At 46.0% G+C, this 19,368-nt stretch overlaps 2 protein-coding genes and 1 long non-coding RNA gene across 3 annotated transcripts; 1 reads left to right on the forward strand and 2 right to left on the reverse strand.

The window, feature by feature from the left end:
• Nucleotides 1–3,077: 3,077 nt before the first annotated feature.
• LOC120706543 (presenilin-like protein At1g08700) lies at nucleotides 3,078–4,993 on the reverse strand. The gene has a single exon (XM_039991221.1). The coding sequence runs from the start codon at nucleotides 4,872–4,874 to the stop codon at nucleotides 3,429–3,431; it is 1,446 nt and encodes a 481-aa protein (XP_039847155.1). The 5' UTR covers nucleotides 4,875–4,993; the 3' UTR covers nucleotides 3,078–3,428.
• A 1,150-nt stretch (nucleotides 4,994–6,143) lies between these two features.
• On the reverse strand, nucleotides 6,144–9,887 carry LOC120706544 (histidine biosynthesis bifunctional protein hisIE, chloroplastic-like). The gene is made up of 5 exons (XM_039991222.1): nucleotides 9,547–9,887; nucleotides 8,491–8,736; nucleotides 8,305–8,400; nucleotides 8,079–8,227; nucleotides 6,144–6,569 (listed from the first exon to the last, which is right to left on the reverse strand). The coding sequence occupies exons 1-5, from the start codon at nucleotides 9,769–9,771 to the stop codon at nucleotides 6,368–6,370; spliced, it is 918 nt and encodes a 305-aa protein (XP_039847156.1). The 5' UTR covers nucleotides 9,772–9,887; the 3' UTR covers nucleotides 6,144–6,367.
• A 3,105-nt stretch (nucleotides 9,888–12,992) lies between these two features.
• Nucleotides 12,993–13,673, forward strand: LOC120710550. The gene is made up of 3 exons (XR_005689925.1): nucleotides 12,993–13,088; nucleotides 13,163–13,273; nucleotides 13,337–13,673. It is a non-coding gene; the product is annotated as an uncharacterized LOC120710550 (long non-coding RNA).
• The last annotated feature ends 5,695 nt before the right edge of the window (nucleotides 13,674–19,368 follow it).

Genomic DNA, 19,368 nt, shown 5'->3' on the forward strand with positions numbered 1-19,368 from the left:
TATGGATTTTTCAAGATTGCAGAAAAACTAAACCTAATAAAACCCTAGCTAAATTGCTAGGTGCACCCCCAGCCGGCCAGCCCAGGCGCCGACAGGCGGGGCCCACGGGCCAGCTGCCCACCAGGCTGGGTCAAGGCAAGGCCTACGGCCTTGACCCACCCGGGAGCGCGGCCACGGCACGCGCGCGCGCACGCGCGGCGCCGGCGGCGGCGGCGCGAGGCGGGACGGCGAAGCAGGGCCAGAAGGGGCCGGGGAAGGCGCGCACGGCGCGGAGGGGATGGAGGCGAGCCTCACCGGCGACAGCGTGGATGGGGAGCGGTGGTGAGGAGGTGGCGCGACGAGGAGGGGCGGCGGCGGACGGAGGCGGTCGCCGACGGCGCTGGAGGAAGGGAGAGAGAGCCGGGTGAGGGGCGAAATCAAAGGATGACGACGCGAGGGAGCTCCCAACGCGAAGAATTGAGCCGCGGCTCACCGGAGCGGCCGAATCACGGCGGCGGGCGGCGACGGGAGCTCGGCCGGCGGCAATGGGGAGTCGGGCTAGGGTTTGAGGCGGGGAACGGGGGTCGAGCGGGCACGGATAAGGAGAGGGGTGAGTAGAAGAGCGAAGCGGCGGCACGGAACGCGAAGATGGTCGGCACGTGGCGCGTCTTGCGAGGTTGGACGCCGGCAGCGGCGACGCGTGCGTCCGCGGCGCGCGGGAGAACAGAGGAGGAGAGGGAAGGGGCTGACAGGTGGGGCCCGGCGGAGGATTTTATTTTCTTTTTCCTTTTTTTTCAGGGCTGTGACAACTCCTAAGATTTATCTCGTATAAAACAGTTATACTATATAATTAATTATTTTTTCAACTACACTTAATGCTCCATACATGTATGTGAAGATTTGATGTAACAGACATTGTAGAAAATTTTTTTTGAACTCAACGGGGCCTATGTTGGTTATTCTAGCGTCAAGAGTGATGTAGACCCCGTCGACTGCATGCTTCCTCCAGACCATATCGACGAGCATCGAGGATAAAAAGTGCGCCAGAGCAGAGCAGAGTAATTTCAGCTAGAATATCATGCTATGCTTGAGCTTGATGACATAGCCTATGGTGTTCTACTACTCTGCTTCTTGCCCTGGAACATAAAAGAGCTTCTTACCTTTCAATGTTCAGAGAAACTCCGCTGTGGAATCCAATACAGTGACAGCGAATACCTCGCTAGGAAATCGCATGTTTACGAGTGCAGGGGTATCTTTTTAAGGTAAGTTCTAATCCAACAAAATGACTAACAAAAAATTGCCAATTTTACTTTCCTGGATGGGCAGTCCTTAAAAGAGAAACTCCGCTGTGGAATCCAATAGGTCATTTTTAACTTTTAGCAATAATACTTCAAACAAGACAGCTGGTCTAGGATCATAATCAGCGCTATACCAGTATCGCCTCACTAGAACAACAATTCTTTATCATAATTTGCATATCAAACTATACATAATGCCTCATATATATGCCAACATATATACATAATTCAACTCGAGCAAATGATGCTGTACAGCAAGCAAGATGATTAACTAACAGCACATATGGCAAGAGCTGGCCCATCGCCCATACCAATCCAGTAATCTTCAGAAATAGTGGCCTCGATTCAATTTAATAACCTTCTAGAAATTGTGATCTTGGTTCGCACCACCTTCCACTGCTCTGTGCAGTAGCCTCATTTCTAACTCAACACAACACCCACATCAACAGTATAGCTTTGTGTTACTTCGTATTCCTTTACCCATTAATTTGCTAAAATATTTGGGGCTCCACAGTGCACACTGCAGCAGCTTAAGTCTAACATCCCGTAAGTCAACTCCCTCCACTTAATAGGAGAGTGCACACCGTCTTCAGCCAATCTCCAACTCAATACACAATTCATATACAACTACTTGCTAGAGGACAGAAGCACAACCACACAACTAAACTGCAAGGCTGCAAGCACATATGGCCGACTTGTAGCTATAACCCATTTATCTTGTAACAACATGTCGTTATATGTAGTGTAATTTTTTCATCTGCCAAGAAGCACCTAATATTAACCTTTTTTTATTTGCAAATGATTCGGTGCTGCTTATAAAAGATAAGCAGCTGGGAGGGCACAATAATGTCTGCGAAAAATTGACATAGTGCACAATCTCTGCCAAAGATTTTACAACTGATTCTAGATTGCTTAGAGGATGGATATGGATACAAAAAAAAAAAAGAGGCTTTCTGCCAAGTTCACATAACTGGGATTACCGGTGCGTATAGGCAGATCCATAAGAGGAACCTTTGCTTATATAGAGGATATTTACGGCCCATGGATAAAAAGGGGAAGCTACTGTCAAATGCAGGTAACTAAAGAACGTGAATCAAGACCATGGCTCAAGCCATTGCCATTGCTGTTGTCCTTCACTTTTATTAAAAGCTTAAGCCATCAGTTAAGCGCTATTTTTGTAGCGTAATCCAAAAAATGAAGCTTGAGTTGGGGACAAATTGAACTTAACAAAAGATGGACTTAGTTTCTGAGATCAGCCATGCATTCAGTTTTGCTATGTTACCTCATCAGAAATAGTATCTGGTTTCTAATTGAAAAATGGTCTTCAAATTCCCATCAATTGATTTACCTAAGCTTAAAATAACTTAAGTGCTTGACAAGGACAGCACAAAAAAATGTTTTACCAGCATTTTCAGGTGACATAAAAGTAACTGGAATTGACAAGAGCGTAAAACAATTTTTCTTCCTAGTATAACATGTTGAATGGTATAAGAAAAACGAATTTGCACTAATTATAATCGAAAAATTGACAGGAACAATTATTTAAGATGTTTAGCCTCATCTGTGCCTAAGAATTTCCAATGCTAAAATAAAATAAACCTAAAGAAGATTCCGAGAAGGTACCAATTCTTGCACAATCATTCAGTTCTTTCAAACTACTTGCAAATTAGAACAGTCAGAAGCATTAGCTACCGATTCCATATTTACTTGAATCTATTAATTGAAAAGGCCTGAAGAAAAATGCACAAAGAGGGCTAAACCCTGTTCAAAAACTTTCATCTATAGATGGAAAATGAGTAGTTAATTGAAAACAGACTGATTAAAAACATGATCGATGATCAATTACTTCACAACTAATCTACTTCCAAGAAGAATATAATAAGCCAAAGAACATGGAATGCAGAATAGCTCTTCCTGAATATCATGCCAGGTTGATAGAACTACACAACAAGACATGGGCTTAGTCCATCTCCGATACTACCTCAGAGTCTAAGGTCTTAAGCATTCCTAGCAACAAATAAAAATGATATGACTGTTTAAGAAAGTGACCAACAAAATATTAGTCACTCTCACATAGAATGACAGAATGCTAATCAACCACTTTCTTTTGGTTCAGACAGATCTAGATGACAACAGCATATCAGTGAGAAGTCAGAACATCACCAAGTTTGTGGAGGCACCAACCACAAATGGCTCCATCAGCAACCGCGTCAAGAAGTAGAATGTCACTCCGAGCATAATAGATATCGGGAGTGCAGGCAGTGCATGCCGGCATATCGACAGCAAGATTAGGGTGCAGCCGAGTCCAGCAATGATGGCAAGGTAGCATGCATACACAGTCATCAGATCATACATAGCAGCTCTCCCAACAAGCACACTGTAGAAAACAAAATCACCAAGGCCCAGCTTGATGCCCCTGGTAGATTCAAACATCTCAAAATCCAGAGGCTCCGAGGATGAACTTTGTCTATGCTCCTCATCTGAAGCTGCATTGTTGGTAGATGCTGCCGACACAAGAGGCGCTGTCTCTTCTTCCCCATGCTGTTCAATTTGAATGACGGCATGCTGTGAACTCCCACCCTCATTTGATGGCAGCTTCGCTGAAGTCACTGGAACCTCCCTTTCAAGGTTATCCATTTGAAGCACAGAACCTCTTGATCTGTTCATCTCACCAATGCTTGATCGGCCTCTTCCAAGATCCCTCATCTCCACAACAGCACTACTGGCATGTTCATCCTGCTCCACCCTGTCATACCGGCTACCACCAGCCCGACCAGAATCTGTCATGGTCTGCATCTCCACCGACCCCATGGCCGAAGCATAAGAGGAAGAACTTGTCGCCAGGCCGACTGTAGGCCGGGACTCGTAGACGAGCGCTGGGAGCTCGTCATCCCTGGAGGAGGCCAGCTCCACAAGCATCCTGAGTGGTCCCCGCGGCGCGAGGACGGCGACGAGGTCGTACAGGGCGAGGGCGACGAGCATGATCCATGTGGTCCACTCGGGAAGCCTGGAGAGCCAGGCGGCGACGATGACGGCGAGCGCGACCATATACCCCTGGCGGACGAGGATGGGAACGGCGGACGCGAAGACAGAGAGGACGCCGACCGCGGCGCCGTTGAAGAGGAGCAGGAACGCGGTTGGCGCGTCGAGCGGGGCCGCGAGGCGGCGGAGCACCGCGGCGGCGATGGCGCCGCCCATGGAGAAGATGACGAAGAAGGCGGAGAAGCGCATGTAGTTCTTGAGGAAGCCCGTGCAGCGGTAGTAGTAGAGCGCGACGAGGACGAAGGTGACGGCGGCGACGAGGGCGACGAAGACCGCGGCATCGAGGAGCGCGCCGAGGAGCTTCTGGCCCGGGGTGTCGCTGGGGGACTCGAGGTAGACGAGCGTCGCCGCGGTGACCGGCGGAGGCGAGGCCCCCGCGGACCCGGAGGACGGCGGCGCGAGGAGGGAGATGAGGAGCACGACGAGGGCCATGCAGATGGAGACCGGGGACATGACCGCCAGCACCTCCGCGCCGAGGCTGTCGAGCACGGAGGAGGCGCTAGGCGGCTCCTCCGCGGCGGGCTCCGGCGCCGGTGAGGCGGCGGCGAGATCCATGCGGCGGAGGGGGGAGATCGATGGGGGGAATTTCTCCCTCGCTCCTCGGCGTGAGACCGACCGGAGCCGGAGTTTGGGGGTTTTCGATTTGGTCCACGCGTTAGTACAAAATCGCGCAAATTTCCCTGTTGAAGTTTGAACCTACCATAGTACCATTCGTGCCACCCCCGGGGTTTGTTTCTAGAAAACTGCTCAAATTTTATCTTATTTATCTCCAACAGATATCATATATGAATACAATAAAGCAAATCCACCGTGAATGAAGTTTCATTAGAGTTTTATTTTGGTTCAACAAGTTGCAAGCATAGTATTACGATGAATCAAATTACTGAATACGGTGGCTTGTGGTTAAATATAGTGCACTACTGAAATCTGTGCCTGCAGTATGCTGAGGTGGATTCTACACTTTTTTTTATGGGATGGTGGATTTTATTGCGCAGCTTCATTCTTGACCGACTTTCATTCTTGACCGAGACCGACTCAGTGGAGGTGTTGGTATTGGGAAAAAAAATCCAATAGATTAGTCACTTCTTTTTTGAGATGGACCAGATTACTCACATCTCTTCTCAATAATAATAAATTTTTCTTTTGGTCATTGGAGATGCTACAGAAAATTATCAATTTCATCTTCAATATTAAAGTATTTTTAGTGTTTTCCTCTTACTCAAATCTAGAGAATTTATTTGTCTTTGAGTATCCTGCTGCAGTACTGGCAATTAAAAATATAGAAATACTATTAGTTATGGAGGAAAAAAATATATAAGCACTCTGTTCGGCTGGCTGTGGCTGGTACTGATTTGGTGTGAGAGAAAAATATTATTGTTGGTTGCGAGTAGAACAGAGTGGGTAATCTAAGAGATGCTCTACATCTACGTCTAGCATCGACATCCAAATCGATGTGGAGTCCAGCCCATTCGAAACTGTGATACCAGCAAGCGCTTTCTCCTCTGCTTGTCTTTCCGCAGTGAGTCCGTCTGACTATTAGTCTGCTGTGGATTAATTTTTGACTCGCGAAGCATCAGGGCATATACTGTCTCCGTTGTTTGCATTTTCTAACTCAGCATTGATTAGTACAATAACAAAATGGATACCTAAAACTTTATCTTTTGCTCGTGTTATGGCTACTCTTGTTCCTCAAGTCCAGTGAGCTCACAATACTGCCTCCTCAACTTTGTGCTCGATTATGCACTGGTTCAGTCATAGAAAATTGTGCTTATTAATAGCCAGGCAATTTCTAGGTCTCTAGGATAAAGAATGCATTCCAGATACAAAAAAGAAAGGGTGTATAATTGCATGTCTATATGAGACAACTTTATTGGGGCCTCAGTTGTCTTCAAGATCAAAACAGTACCCTTGTAATTCAGTCTTCTCGGAGGGGGGAACATTTCCGCTACTGTTCATCAAACACAAAACTATTCCACAGTTCACACTGGGAGTTGACTGCTGGAATACAACAGGGAATTGGAGAAGTCATCTGCCATTATCTAAGCACACTAAGATTTATTGCGGCTGGCCTTCTCCGCGATACCAGACTGCGAAAATCTCTTCCTCAGGACCTCAAGGACTTCTTCCATCTTCACATCCTTGACTCTGAGCAGCACCATTGCATGGTACAGCAGATCAGCCATTTCCGAAGCCGTGCGAGATTGGTCCTCGTTCTCCAGCAGTGTTTGAATCAGCTCACCTGCTTCTTCACTGGAAAATATGCAAAAAGAGAAATTAACAAACAAATCCTGACATAGAGGCAAATGAATGAGGCCTGTAACTATGCTAGGAGTTCTTTTTTTTTTTGCCACACAGGGTGTCTTGTTAGTTGAGGCCAATGAATAAACACTGTAACTATGCTACGAGTTATATCTTGCATAGCACCTCCCACTGCTGATTTATGATACCAAATTTAAGTTATATAAGAAAAAAACATAAGATAATTGCATCAAAAGTTTTCGAATAAGAATAAAAAGAAGAATCAGACACTAGGACCATTTTAACATGTGGAGTATCAGATTGGGAAGCAAATATGTTCTGACTAGCTCTGTCGTGGTACTTTTTATTCTCCATGTGCATTCTACCGTATGAAATTGTTGAAAGGAGTAGCTGAAGATGAATCTAATGAATTTATATTGTTAGATAGGCAAGGATAAAATAGTCAAGCTAAAAAGAATATAAATACAATCCTTTTTTGTTTACAAATCACTAAGTTGCCATATACTAAGGCTAGGCTTAGTATACATTTTATTTGATAAACAGTACTATCATATGGACCACACACAATGTATGATGTAGCTCCAGAAATACTTGTTTACGTTTAAAACTAGGAATACGCTGATGGCAGCACCATTCTTTAATATATATGCATTTATTCACAAAACAGTCAACTGCATACATTTTATCTATTTTGGTCTCCTATGCCAATTAATTCTATTGGGCCAAGTCAATCCATCAATTCTTCAATCAAATACAGTACTATAGGATCATAAATAAACACAACTGAGGTATCAAGCTAATTCAGTATCTAATAAAATCAAAGGCCAGATGCAATACAATTTGAATATTGGACTCGTTCAGCATAGATTAAATGCAAGTCAAAATCTGAGAAAACAAAAAACGCACAACATAATATGACAATCAGGAAGAGATTTCTCTAGTGGATCATTCCATGGTGCCACAAACATTTAAAGCTGGTGGAAGTTCCCTGTTGAACCTTTGTGATCCTTGATGCACAAAACAGTTTTGAACGTTTAGATTCAGCTCAAATGAGAGGGGCCTATTATTTTAATAAAATTACTTCCATAATGTTACCATTGTGTAATTTAAAAATATTATGAACAAAACCACTGGTTCAACTGCACCTCAGAAAATAAGAACACTTAAAATTGAAGTTGACCTGAGCACACATGCTCACTGTGACAATAAAAAACCATACGTTAAAAAAACTGTGAACTATCAAATAAATTGACAGCAAGAATACACAGGAACAAACTGATATCCCGTAAAAAAACCATACGTGGACAGCTAAAGATGGCAAAGATGACAGATATAGCACAAAATAATAAGGATATCAACAAACACATTTGTCTATTTTAAAAATGAACAACTTAGTAAACCGGGAGAGAAAAGGCTCCACGCTTGTTGTCATACCATTATAATTTTATTGACACTTTTTATAACGCAGTACCAAAAAAAAAGGAACATAAAACTACTGACCGTATTTTTGAGCAAAGTAGCTGGTTATCAAGCAGTAATTTTTTCGTCCATGATGGCTTGCCACTTCCTTCAGTTGCCTCCTCCTGCCGTCTACTAATCGTATCTTCGAGTGAGTATAGGGTTGTTGTGACTTGCCTATCTTCATTCGGCTGAGAAGGTAGATCACATTTTAATTATAATCAGAAGTAGAGTCTATTGCAGGAAGGGAGAACTTAATAATGGGTACCTTCGAACCTTGTAGAGCATCATAAACTGAAGTATAATAACAGGTTTCTGCTCCTGTGTGGCAGGTAGGTCCATCAGGCTTTCCAAGGTATATTATCTAAGTTTCAAGAGAAATAAAATATTAACGCATTTAGTACCCGCAGAAATCAAAGCGAAAGTATTTATGCATGACGCAGGATATGCTTACAGAATCACGGTCACAGTCCAGGAAAATGTCATGCACATTGATGAAGTTCATGGATGTCTCCCCTTTTGTCCACAAGGAAGACCGTGAGCGGCTAAAGAATGTAGCTTTCTTGCTTGATATAGTTTTTGCAAGGGCTTCTTTGTTGGCAAACCCCTGCATAAGAATGGCTCCAGTATCCACATTTTGCGCAATAGCAACAGCCAACCCTTTGCTGTCCCACTTCACACTGTCTAGTAATGTGTCAACCTGATTTTTTGACAAGCACAATAATAAACCTATGTCAGGCACTAATGACAATTTAAACTGTGTCTTAGAAGAAAAAACAGATATTCTCTTCCATTCACAGCTGTACCGTGCAAAATCAGCAGTGCTAGCGCAATAACTGAATTAGCTGTATTACCTACTACCAGAGTCTACACTCTACAGCAGAAAGATATTGGTATTCGAAAGGTTAGAGGAATATGTCAGCATGTTAAGGAAAGATAGATGAACCCAAAATTCTCCAAGCAAGCACGAGATATAATTGCCCAAACCAATTACATATTTACAATGCCTTAGCAGAAAATGCATTTTAAGAGAATATTCGGTGGGGGAAAATGCATCTTGGTCTAAATATAAGCACAAAATGGAGGATCCAATGTTCTGATTGTTCTTAGTTCCAGTAAACTTGTGGAAATTTAAATCTGCAGCACTGTAAAATGCGTTATGTACCTTCCAAAAAAAACAGAAGCACTTTACTATACTAGGTGGAAGAGCAATCAGCAATGATAATTGCATCATTCTTAATGTGTTATGCAGTAGACAACTATCATGGCAACTTACCAAATCTCCAACATTACCAATTTACAAGAGATGAGGAAACGCATAAAGTAGGATAGATCAGGAGTTCAGGGCTATGAGTGTGCGCTTCAGATTCTAATAAATTATTCAGACAAATCACAAATGCATAAGATGGTTTGTGCGTCGGTTCCAGCGCCGATGCTCACAGTTTGCCCCAGTCCCCAATTGATTTCGCACCTACGGCACCAAAAAACAAAGCAAAAAAGAATTCCAGACCTTGGGGTCGACGGCTAGAGCTCCTAGCGCCGACTGAGCAGAGCCCGCCGCCACGGAGACCGCTGGTTCCCAGCGCCGCCATCCCGGTGCCGAAGCCGAGGCCGCGGCGGCGCGAACGTTGGGGCGGGACGTCCCGCTGCAGAAGCTGACGCCGCGGCTCGGGGGAGAGTAGGAGGAGGAGGGCGCGAGGGCGCGAGCCGGTGCGGCCGCCGGAGCCGCCGCCATCTGCGTCCGCCGGTCAGGCACGCGTGGCTCGAGCGTGTGTGCTACCGCTCGTGAGTCGTCACGTGACCTGGTCAGTCGTGAGTCATCGTGCTCTGTGCTTTGGTCAGGTGGCGGGCCCAGGCCTCCTGAGGCGGGCATGGGCGGTTTTTTATTTTAATATTTTTTATTTCTGTTTTTTACAAAAAAAAAATATATTTTCGAGTTGGAAATTAACAGAAACATACTCCTGCCGCCTCGCTGCCGGGCGGCAGGGGTTAAACTGTAAAAAAAAAGAGGAAACAAAATTGCGGCCAGGTCCTTGGGAACCGGCCGCCCGGTAGCCGGGCGGCCGGCCTCCTCCCAGGCCGCCCGGCTGGGGGGGGGGCGGTCGGATTTTTTTTTTGCAATTTAGCTCTTTTCGCGAAATAATTGAACATATGTGCCTTTATGTTGTGCGACTTTAGGTAACTAAAATTTTCCACATTTTATAAATAGATTATGTTGTAATTATTTTGTTGAAACAGTAGATTACCAATCAGTTCAATTATTGTTAGGAGTGATTAGTGGTACATTTAGGTGCATTTACTTATAGTGATTAGCGTTGATATCGTACATTAAGTGTTAGATTTAGTATTAGAAAATACTAGAAAATTGTTAGAGAAGTATTAGAAAATACAAGATAATATTAGAAAATGTTAGAAAATTATAGAAAATTGTAGAAAATTGTAGAGAATGTTAGAAAATTATAAAATATTATAGAAACTATTTTGTTGAAACAGTAGATTAGCAATCATTTTAATTATTATTAGGACTGATTAGTGGTACATTTAGGTGTAGTTAATTGTAGTGATTAGCGTTGATATAGTACATTAGCAATCTAATTAATTAATCTTAAAAATTGCAAGATAATATTAGAAAATTTCTAAAATGTTACAAAATATTAGAAATTATTATTAATGCTTAGAAAATCTTATAAATTATTTAGGAAATATAAGGAAATATTAGAAATATTTAGATGTGTGTGATTGTATTGTATTATTTTGATCTTACGTGTTAGGTATGGCCGGGGTTACTCCTGCGTTGCTGGACCCAACAATAGACTCGGGTCACCGGTCCTTCCTTGCGAAGGTTCAGCACCAAGAACTAAACGTGCTGCGTCCACGTCCACTTGCAGAGTTGGTTGCTGTAGACCCACGATGGGTGCCCAGGTGATATGTCGTATATTTTCTGTTTTTATCCGTTATACATTTCGTTATATAATGTATTAACATTTGAGCACTGTATGATGCAGGCTGAGCGATACAGGTCTTCTCACAATGGCTCATCTTGCTGAGAGTGCTTTGGTGAAGCTAGACAGGTCTCTACTTTCAGCTCTCGTTGACAGATGGAGACCTGAGACACACACGTTCCACCTCCCTTGTGGGGAGATGGCACCGACCCTGCAGGACGTTGCGATGCTTCTTGGTCTTCCTATCACCGGAGACGCTGTCGAGCCCCGCGTGGTACCTTCTACGTGGCTGAAGGATCTTGAGGAACGTTTTGCAGGTGTTGCCACCACGATTGATCCTGAAGATTTCAATGAGCACCCACAGTCGAAAGGCCCTTCCAAGTCATGGCTCCTACAGTTTCAGGTACAATTTCGTACAAAACGATGTGTTGATGTATTTTATGGCTTTGAAATAACTAATGTATTTCTTATTCTCAATGTTCGTACTTCATTGCAGCCGGATCTGTTGGCAGCCGATGCTGATGACTACAGCGTGACTAGATCACTCGAGGCGTACCTGCTGTGGTTATTTGGGTAAATCCTGTTCAACAACTCACACGGGGCACTGTGTGGATAGGGTGCTTCTGCCATACGCACAGGAGATCGCCGATGCAGATGAGGATGCCATACCCCTATATAGTTGGGGTTTAGCGGCTCTTTCATGCACATATCGTGGACTCTGCAAGGCATCACGGCAGAATGATAGGAATGATGTCCTAACAGGGTGCTCAATTCTGCTACAGCTTTGGTCTTACGAGAGGATTGCGATCGGTCGTCCCATGATTGACCAGTCACAGTACACGCCGGATATGTACGGTGACATGGAGGACGACAGACCCACCATGGGGACTCTCTGGTACTCTCGACAGGTATGGGACACGATAAAAATTTATATTCTATGCGTACTATGGTCATACATTGTTCCCTCAATACCTTTCTTATGGACACATAATTTTTATTTTTGCAGAAAACATGGGCACATCTACAGACCCGGCGGTCTTATCCTGAGTTTGTTGCCGAATTTGATCGATTGACCCCAGAAGACATTGTGTGGGAGCCATACAGTTCTTCGGCTATAGCCGCACGTGCACCGCTTGGGATATCTTCGGTGTGCACACAGGACCAGGTCCTATGGATGACTACTGCAGCTTTGGTGTACGACGTTGCAGTTGAGGCCCACTGCCCGGATAGAGTCATGAGGCAGTTCGGTCGACGCCAGTCTTTCCCTGTGTCTTCAGCGCTGGATCGTGTTCAGCGCCACGATCATAGGTAACAAAAATGTATGAGCACCCATGTACTAATAATGTGAAACTAATTTCTATTTAACGTGCAGTTTATCAAGGGCTGGGCATCCTTTCTCGACAATGTGGGTCACTAGATTACAACCATGGGTGGCTGCGTGGGATGATGCAGACGAGCAGAGGATACCGGTCCACACACTGAGCCTTCGTTTCGAGCGTACCTGACCTGGTACGAACCGAAGACTCGTTGCCGTTTGACGTATGTTGACATGCATCAACAGCCGCATGTTGCGACTTCTCAGGATCGGTATGCACAACAAAGGGATGAGACATTAGCTGGGGCGGTGAGTAAATGTTGACGGCATTTTCGATCTTTTAATATTTGTATACTAAGTTTTTTTTGTTGCAGTTCGAGGCATGCAGGCTGCTTGAATTAGATTGCTCACTGAATGTAATGAGGATTCATGGCGGGTCTACGATGAGCGTGCCGGCACAACTCGAGGCCTGGACCACTCAACGTGATAGAGCCCGAGGTATGCTTCAGGCCTTTGGTACGCGGACGGAGTACGAGGATTTCTACGGATCGTCGCAAGCGTCGACGTCGATTCCTTGTGGTTCCGCATGGCAGCAGCCTCCCTTATACCACCGACAGGTAGAAGGTATGGTGTGATATTTACCGATCCGTATGTTTATATGCATTATTTAAATACGACTCCACACAGGGTATGGGTACCCCGGTTCTCAGCCCTATGGAGGGCCAGGTGCCACGCAAGGGGCTCCATTTCATGGAACCCAGTTTACCTCTATGCCACATGATGGAGGGACTTTAGGTAAATATGTGGTGCATAATTTTATTTGCTTATGTTTTATGGTCGAAGACTCATACGTTATTATTTATACTCAGGATCACAATAGTTCACTGGAGCGGGGCCGTCTTCGTATCACCCTATGCCGTCACCAGGAGGATATGAAGGAGCTTCTTCCTATCCACCACCACCACCTCCTCCAACACAGGGTATGTACAATAATTTGTACGGAATTGCATTCACCTTTTGAATTTTTTTTTTGTGATCTGTAGGGTGGTCTGAAGACAACGCCGCGGCCTCCTTATACGAGTTTACACGGTTGTTTGCTACGCCTGCCCAGGACGATGATCCCAGCTTGCATACACCTCTGGCTCAGTTCCGCCGTCCTGCCAGAAACGTGGGGCCACCGGAACGTCATAGCTACCCTACAGATCACGTACACGCACAACGAAAGAGAGGTCGGAATGGTAGGGGTCGTTAGTTGTTTGCACTTGTTTCTCCGGCGGCATTGTGGACTGTTTCGATTGTTCGGATTATGATTGTTTATGATTGTGGTAGTTTACTTGTCATTTGTTTCTATAGATATTATTGATGTGAACTTGTTATGTTTGGGGGTTCCATAATGCTCGTGAAATAAGGGAATCTCTTGCGAATTTTTTCCGTGATTTAATGAAGGACAAGTTAGTTGCGGGAGGAGTTAGCGGCCGAGATCCCGCCGACGATGATGACGACTACCGCATACAGAGTAAACTTCGTGACAGGCTCGTATAGCTCAAAATAGGGACCATAGTGTATCTATCTGCCAGTACGAGATCACGGGTTTCGCATATGTCGCATTGTTTGCCCAGACAAACGTGACAAAAGTCGACAGCCCAATAGTAGTGCTCTTTCACCATTTCGAAAAGATGTGACAACACGGCAACCACACCAGCTCACATTCAAAGCAGTCTCTCGGGCGAGGACGACGGAACTGTCACTCTACAGCGAAGGTCTGTGGCGTGTATTGGGGAAGGCGGCATCTAGGCACGATCGACCGAGCGGCAGCGATGCAGTGCTGTGAGTCTGCATGCACTTAAATGCTCTGTATGCACAAAGATGCATCGAGTAGTCAGTTCGATAATTGAATCTAGTCTTTTCTGTGTTCGGTCAGCTAGCCTCTTCACTGTGTTGTCATGTAGGCTTTTCAGGTCCATTTACACTCCACACTCCGGATATCAGACATTTGTGCGTCTATAAATACTCCGAAGTTTGTGAACTCCCAGCAGCACTTAAACAACAAAGCTCATTGTATACCCAATGTCTAGAGGTGGGTCTAGCGGGAAGAATTATTATGGTTTTGGGAAAGGAAAAGGGGGAAGAAAGAGAGACCCCATAATATGGGAGGGGCCTCTTGGACCTGATTCCTTTCCGGAACCAGTGTTTGAGTTTCCGCCACAGCACAAGAGTGATTTTACCAATGAAACTCCTCTACGACAATACGATAACCGTAGAGAACCGTGGCCAAAATGCAGACATAGTGATGACAGCTTAGTGCAGATGTGCACCGACGGGATGGATGGCGGTCGGCGTTTCTTCAAATGCCCACACGCATGGGTAATACTCGGTTGTTTTATTTCTTTATCTTCGTTGAGATACCTTACATGAAATTTATTTTGCAGTCTTCAGATGCTCCAGAAAACTGTGGTTTTACCAGATGGGTCGATCCTGCACCAATTGATTCAGTTCAGGAGTTCATCGAGTATCTCCAGATAAAGATCTTTGATCTGGAATGCAAGGTAAACCATTACGAGGAATTGAGCGAGGGTAACAAAGACGACGAAGATGATGATACCAGCAATGCTGCCGCTTCACAGGATGAACCATGCACTATTCCTTACTGCAACTGCCCTTGTCACAAGAAGAAGGGCCCTGCCCCTCCGGCACCACCACCTGCACCACCTGTAATGGGTGGATACTGCGGAGAAGGCTCAACGCAGTTTGCTACGTGGGGGTATGACTACTAGGACTATCTATTGCTAGTCACATGCTGCATCGTTGTGTTTGTTGTGTTTTTCTAAATTACCTAAGGCATGTTAGCTTAGTTCAGAATCTGTTTACCGTAGTTGCAACGGGTTCTGCCATGCCACTGCATGTTTGATGTGTGTTTCATTAACGTTGTATTATGATGTAATTCATATGGTTTATATTGTGTAATGCAGTTTTTAGTTCTTAATTCTTACCGTTATATTTTATGTGTGGTTCACAGTATTCTAGTCCCCTGAAAATGTCCGAAAATATTAAATGCAAGTTCGAAGATTCACTAGATTGCTTGTGCGTGCGTGACACCTCGGCGCCGTGATCTGTGGCGTCAAGACGTGTTATCTCGGCGCCACATATTACAGCGCCCACCCCTAGGGTCTATTTCTGCAAAAAGTTATAAAAAGGACACATATGTTCAATTATTTCGCAAAAAGGGCTAAATTGTAAAAAAAAAAATCCGGCCGCCCCCCAGCCGGGCGGCCGGTTCCCAGGGACCTGGCCGCAATTTTGTTTCCTCTTTTTTTGCAGTTTAGCCCCTGCCGCCCGGCAGCCGGGCGGCCAGGTCCCGGCCGCCCGGCAGCGGGGCGGCCGGGGTATATTTCTGTTAATTTCCAACTCGAAAATATATTTTTGTAAAAAACAGAAATAAAAAATATAAAAATAAAAAAACCGCCGGCCATGGTTGCTTGTTGAGCCCGCAGAGGCCCAGTTTACAGTTTAGTTCCCAAAAATTTTCAAGATTCCCTGTCACATCAAATTTTAGCACGCACATTTTCTGAGAAGAGAATCTCGCATGCATGATGACCTGCATGATGACCTAAATAAAATCTATTTGTAAAATCTTTTCAGAAATGGGTGTAATTTTTCGCGACGAATCTAATGACGTAATTAATCGATGATTTTCTACAGTGATTCTCCAGTAACTGTCATTGAATCGCACAGTCAAAAGCATCATTAGATTCTTCAGGGTTTCTAACGCGGTGGTTCTGAAATTGATTTTGTAAACTGTCTTTGATTGACACCGTAATTAACGATCAAAATACGTGCTAGTCCATCCTAGAAAACAACCAAACAGGGCCATCGTTGGGATAAAGCCTGGCCCAGCCCACCAAGTCAAAAGCCTTTTTTCCCCTAAAAAAGAACGGGTAAAAAAACCCGCACTTTTAAGAGTCACACACACACACCGACACACGTTCAACGGCTCAACGGCCCCCAACCGGTGTGGTTTCTGTGGCAAAAAACTGTTCGAATGATATGATCCAGCGAAAATATCAACATCTAGCTATAAAGCAACATGAATAAAATTGGTTTGGACGAACTCCTTACCAAACATGATGAGAGTGAACATCAACGAGGCCACTAGCAGACGCGTGCTCGCGACTGGTAGGCCCCACCTTCTTTTTTTTTTCTTCTTTTCTCTTTCTTCAAAAAAAAAATTCGTGGCAAACCATCTTTTCAGAGAAAACGAGAAAGTTCTCTAAGAAATTGCAATTGCAAGTATTCAGAAAGTTTCAAACGAACATCATTAAATGTATTTTGTGGTGAAAATTGAGATACAATTTTTTTTAAAAAAGAAAAATTCTAAATTACTCCCCTGAACTATAGTCAAAGTCTAGATAACCCCTAAACTATAATTTAGTTCAATTTATCTCCTAAATTATGCAATTTAGTCCATTTTACCCCATAATAACACAAGTTGAATTTTAACTTTAAATTTGGCAGAGTAGTAATGGACATCACAATGCATATTAAAATATTATTATAATTGTTCATTATTATTTTTATATAATTAATTTATTATTAAATATCTTAACCCATATAAATAATAAAAAATATGATGTATGTTTCTAAGATGTGTTATGATGTGTACTATCATGTTTCGAATATGTTTTATGATGTGTGCTATCATCTTGTAAAATTATATTAGAGGGTAATTTGAACCAAAGTGCATAGTTTGAGGGGTAAAATGAACCAAATAATAATTTTGAGAGTTATCCAATCATTTGAAACTTCTTAGATACTTGCAATCATGATTTTTCAAATTTTTTCACGTATATACCGAAAAGATGGTTTGTAACGAATATTTACCGGGTCACTAAGATACTAAATCCTTTGGACATCTTTTCCTTCTCAGTTTGTTTCCCGTCAACTCTTATCCCAATCGAGTTGGAATTTCGAACGAGACGGTCTTGGATGTACGTTTGGTAATATCTTTTTTTAATAAAAGACAGGAGCACTACCACATCATGTAAAAAAGGAAAAGTCCATTTTACCCCCTCAACTTGTCAAGGAGTCCGCATTACCCCCATCAACTACAATAATAGGAATAGAACCCCCCTCAACTCTCAAAACCCGACAAATCACCCCCTGGACTGTGTGGAGGCGGTTTCCACGGTGGGCCCCACCTGTCAGCCTCTCATCTCTCTCACTTCCTCTCTCTCCCACCCCGCAGCCGCCAGCCATCCCCACCCTCCCCGGCCGCCAGCCATTCCCACCCTACCGTGGTGGAGGAGGCCGACTGCGGCGGAGCTGGCCCGCGACGGCCGCGGTCGAGCTCCAGCTCGCGGCGATCGTGGCGGAGCTTGGCTCCATGCGCCGGTCGCCGCGCGCCCTCCCTCACTCACTCCTCGGCGGCCCTCCCTCCCTTCCCATGCCGGCACGCCATCCTCCGCCGCCCTCACTCCTCCCTCCTCGGTCTCGGGCCGGTGGCGGGCCTCGTGGCGGCGCCCACTGCCCCTGCTCTCCCGGCGCAGGGCCATGGCTGCGGCGGAGCTCTCCTCCCCCGCGCGTCCTTGCTGAAGCAGGGACGGCCGACGAGCAGGCACACCCCGCGGCGGCCGGTGGGAGCGAGATAGGGCCATGCGGCTCGCTGGAGGCGGCGGTCGGGCTCTAGCGTGGGGCAGCACCTGCGCCGGCGGAGCTCGTGCGCCCCCATCTCTTCCTCCGACAGCCTGTGCAGTGCGCGCCCCTCCTGCCTGCTCCCTGCGGAGGGGCTGCAGCGCCTGTCCATGCACGCCGCGGTGGGGCCCTCGTCGGCGGAGCAGGCGGCGTGCGGGCGGGCGGAGCAGGCCATGGCCCCGAGCAGTGAGCTTGGGGAGATTGAAAGAGAGAGATGAGAGGCTGACAGGTGGGGCCCACCGTGGAAAACTGTCTCCACACAGTCCAGGGGGGTGATTTGTCCGGTTTTGAGAGTTGAAGGGGGTTCTATTTCTGGTATTGTAGTTGAGGGGGGTAATGCGGACTTTTTGACAAGTTCAGGGGGGTAAAATGGACTTGTTCCCAAAAAAACATTCATATATAACACGTCGAAGCGAACACCATCACCACACAAACAACGCACACAACAAAACACTACACCGCCACAATCTGGGAGATGAGCCAAAACAAGCCACTCGCGAACTGCGCCGTTGTCACCAACGCTATGCCACGCCAAATTTCGCGGCCCGCGGCAGGCCTGAGCGGCAGCTCGAACTCGTCCACCATGAGACTATCCCCCTCAAGCCGCACACACACGATCGTCGATTCTCCTGTCCTAGTGGAGCTTCAGTAGAACACTCATGTCGCAACACCGAAGAAAACCACTGATCCTGGCCACTCTACGTGGGGGCCTCGCCTCTCCCACCGTCTCGCACTCCTCTACCAAGGACTCAGATATCTAAAATCTCTAGGAGAGCGACACCTCCGTCCAACCGTCACCGGAGTCACCACCGCACCATGCGCGCCACCTCAAGGCCTCCAGCACCCATGGGCCCTTTGCACCTCCCTGCCAGCACGGACCAGCCACGCTTCCTCCGCCGTTGCGCACGAGCAACTCCGCCAACCAACCACCCCACTGCGTAGCCAAAGCGGGTCTCTAGATACGGCGCCTCCAAGGAGGGCACGACGCCAATGGCGCCGCCATCGCACGTCCATAAATGGACAGAATTTTCACCCTAGAGAACCCAGTGCAGTAGGACACGGTGCATCACAATGGTGCCCCCAGCAGGAAGAACGGCGCCACAAGAGCGCCGCCACAATCGCCACCGACAAAACCATTAGTGAAGGCTTTCGCCCGACCCAGCACCGTGCCTGTCGCACACACTTGGACTAGGCAGTAGCTCGCCTCTCCTCTCCTCCGCAACGCCTCTACTGGAAGAGGCCAGATACAGCCCGAAGCACCACCATGGCGCCACAAGCAAGCACCAGCCGGCCCCAGCCCCATCACCAAGGCGACGCCGGACCAATATCGCCATCAGAGGGGAGAGGGGGAGCACCACCTCCTCACCTCAGCACCCATCACCCGCAC

This window comes from Panicum virgatum, chromosome 5K (genome assembly GCF_016808335.1).
Source record: "Panicum virgatum strain AP13 chromosome 5K, P.virgatum_v5, whole genome shotgun sequence".
NCBI lineage: Eukaryota > Viridiplantae > Streptophyta > Magnoliopsida > Poales > Poaceae > Panicum > Panicum virgatum.

Coding starts and splice junctions, on each gene's coding strand:
- LOC120706543 (XM_039991221.1), bottom strand. CDS start 4,874: ATGGATCTCGCCGCCGCCTCACCGGCGCCGGAGCCCGCCGCGGAGGAG.
- LOC120706544 (XM_039991222.1), bottom strand. CDS start 9,771: ATGGCGGCGGCTCCGGCGGCCGCACCGGCTCGCGCCCTCGCGCCCTCC. Junction 8,228..8,304: donor ATGCTCTACAAGGTTCGAAG/GTACCCATTATT, acceptor CTACCTTCTCAG/CCGAATGAAGATAGGCAAGT. Junction 6,570..8,078: donor CTACTTTGCTCAAAAATACG/GTCAGTAGTTTT, acceptor CATATTTTCCAG/TGAAGAAGCAGGTGAGCTGA.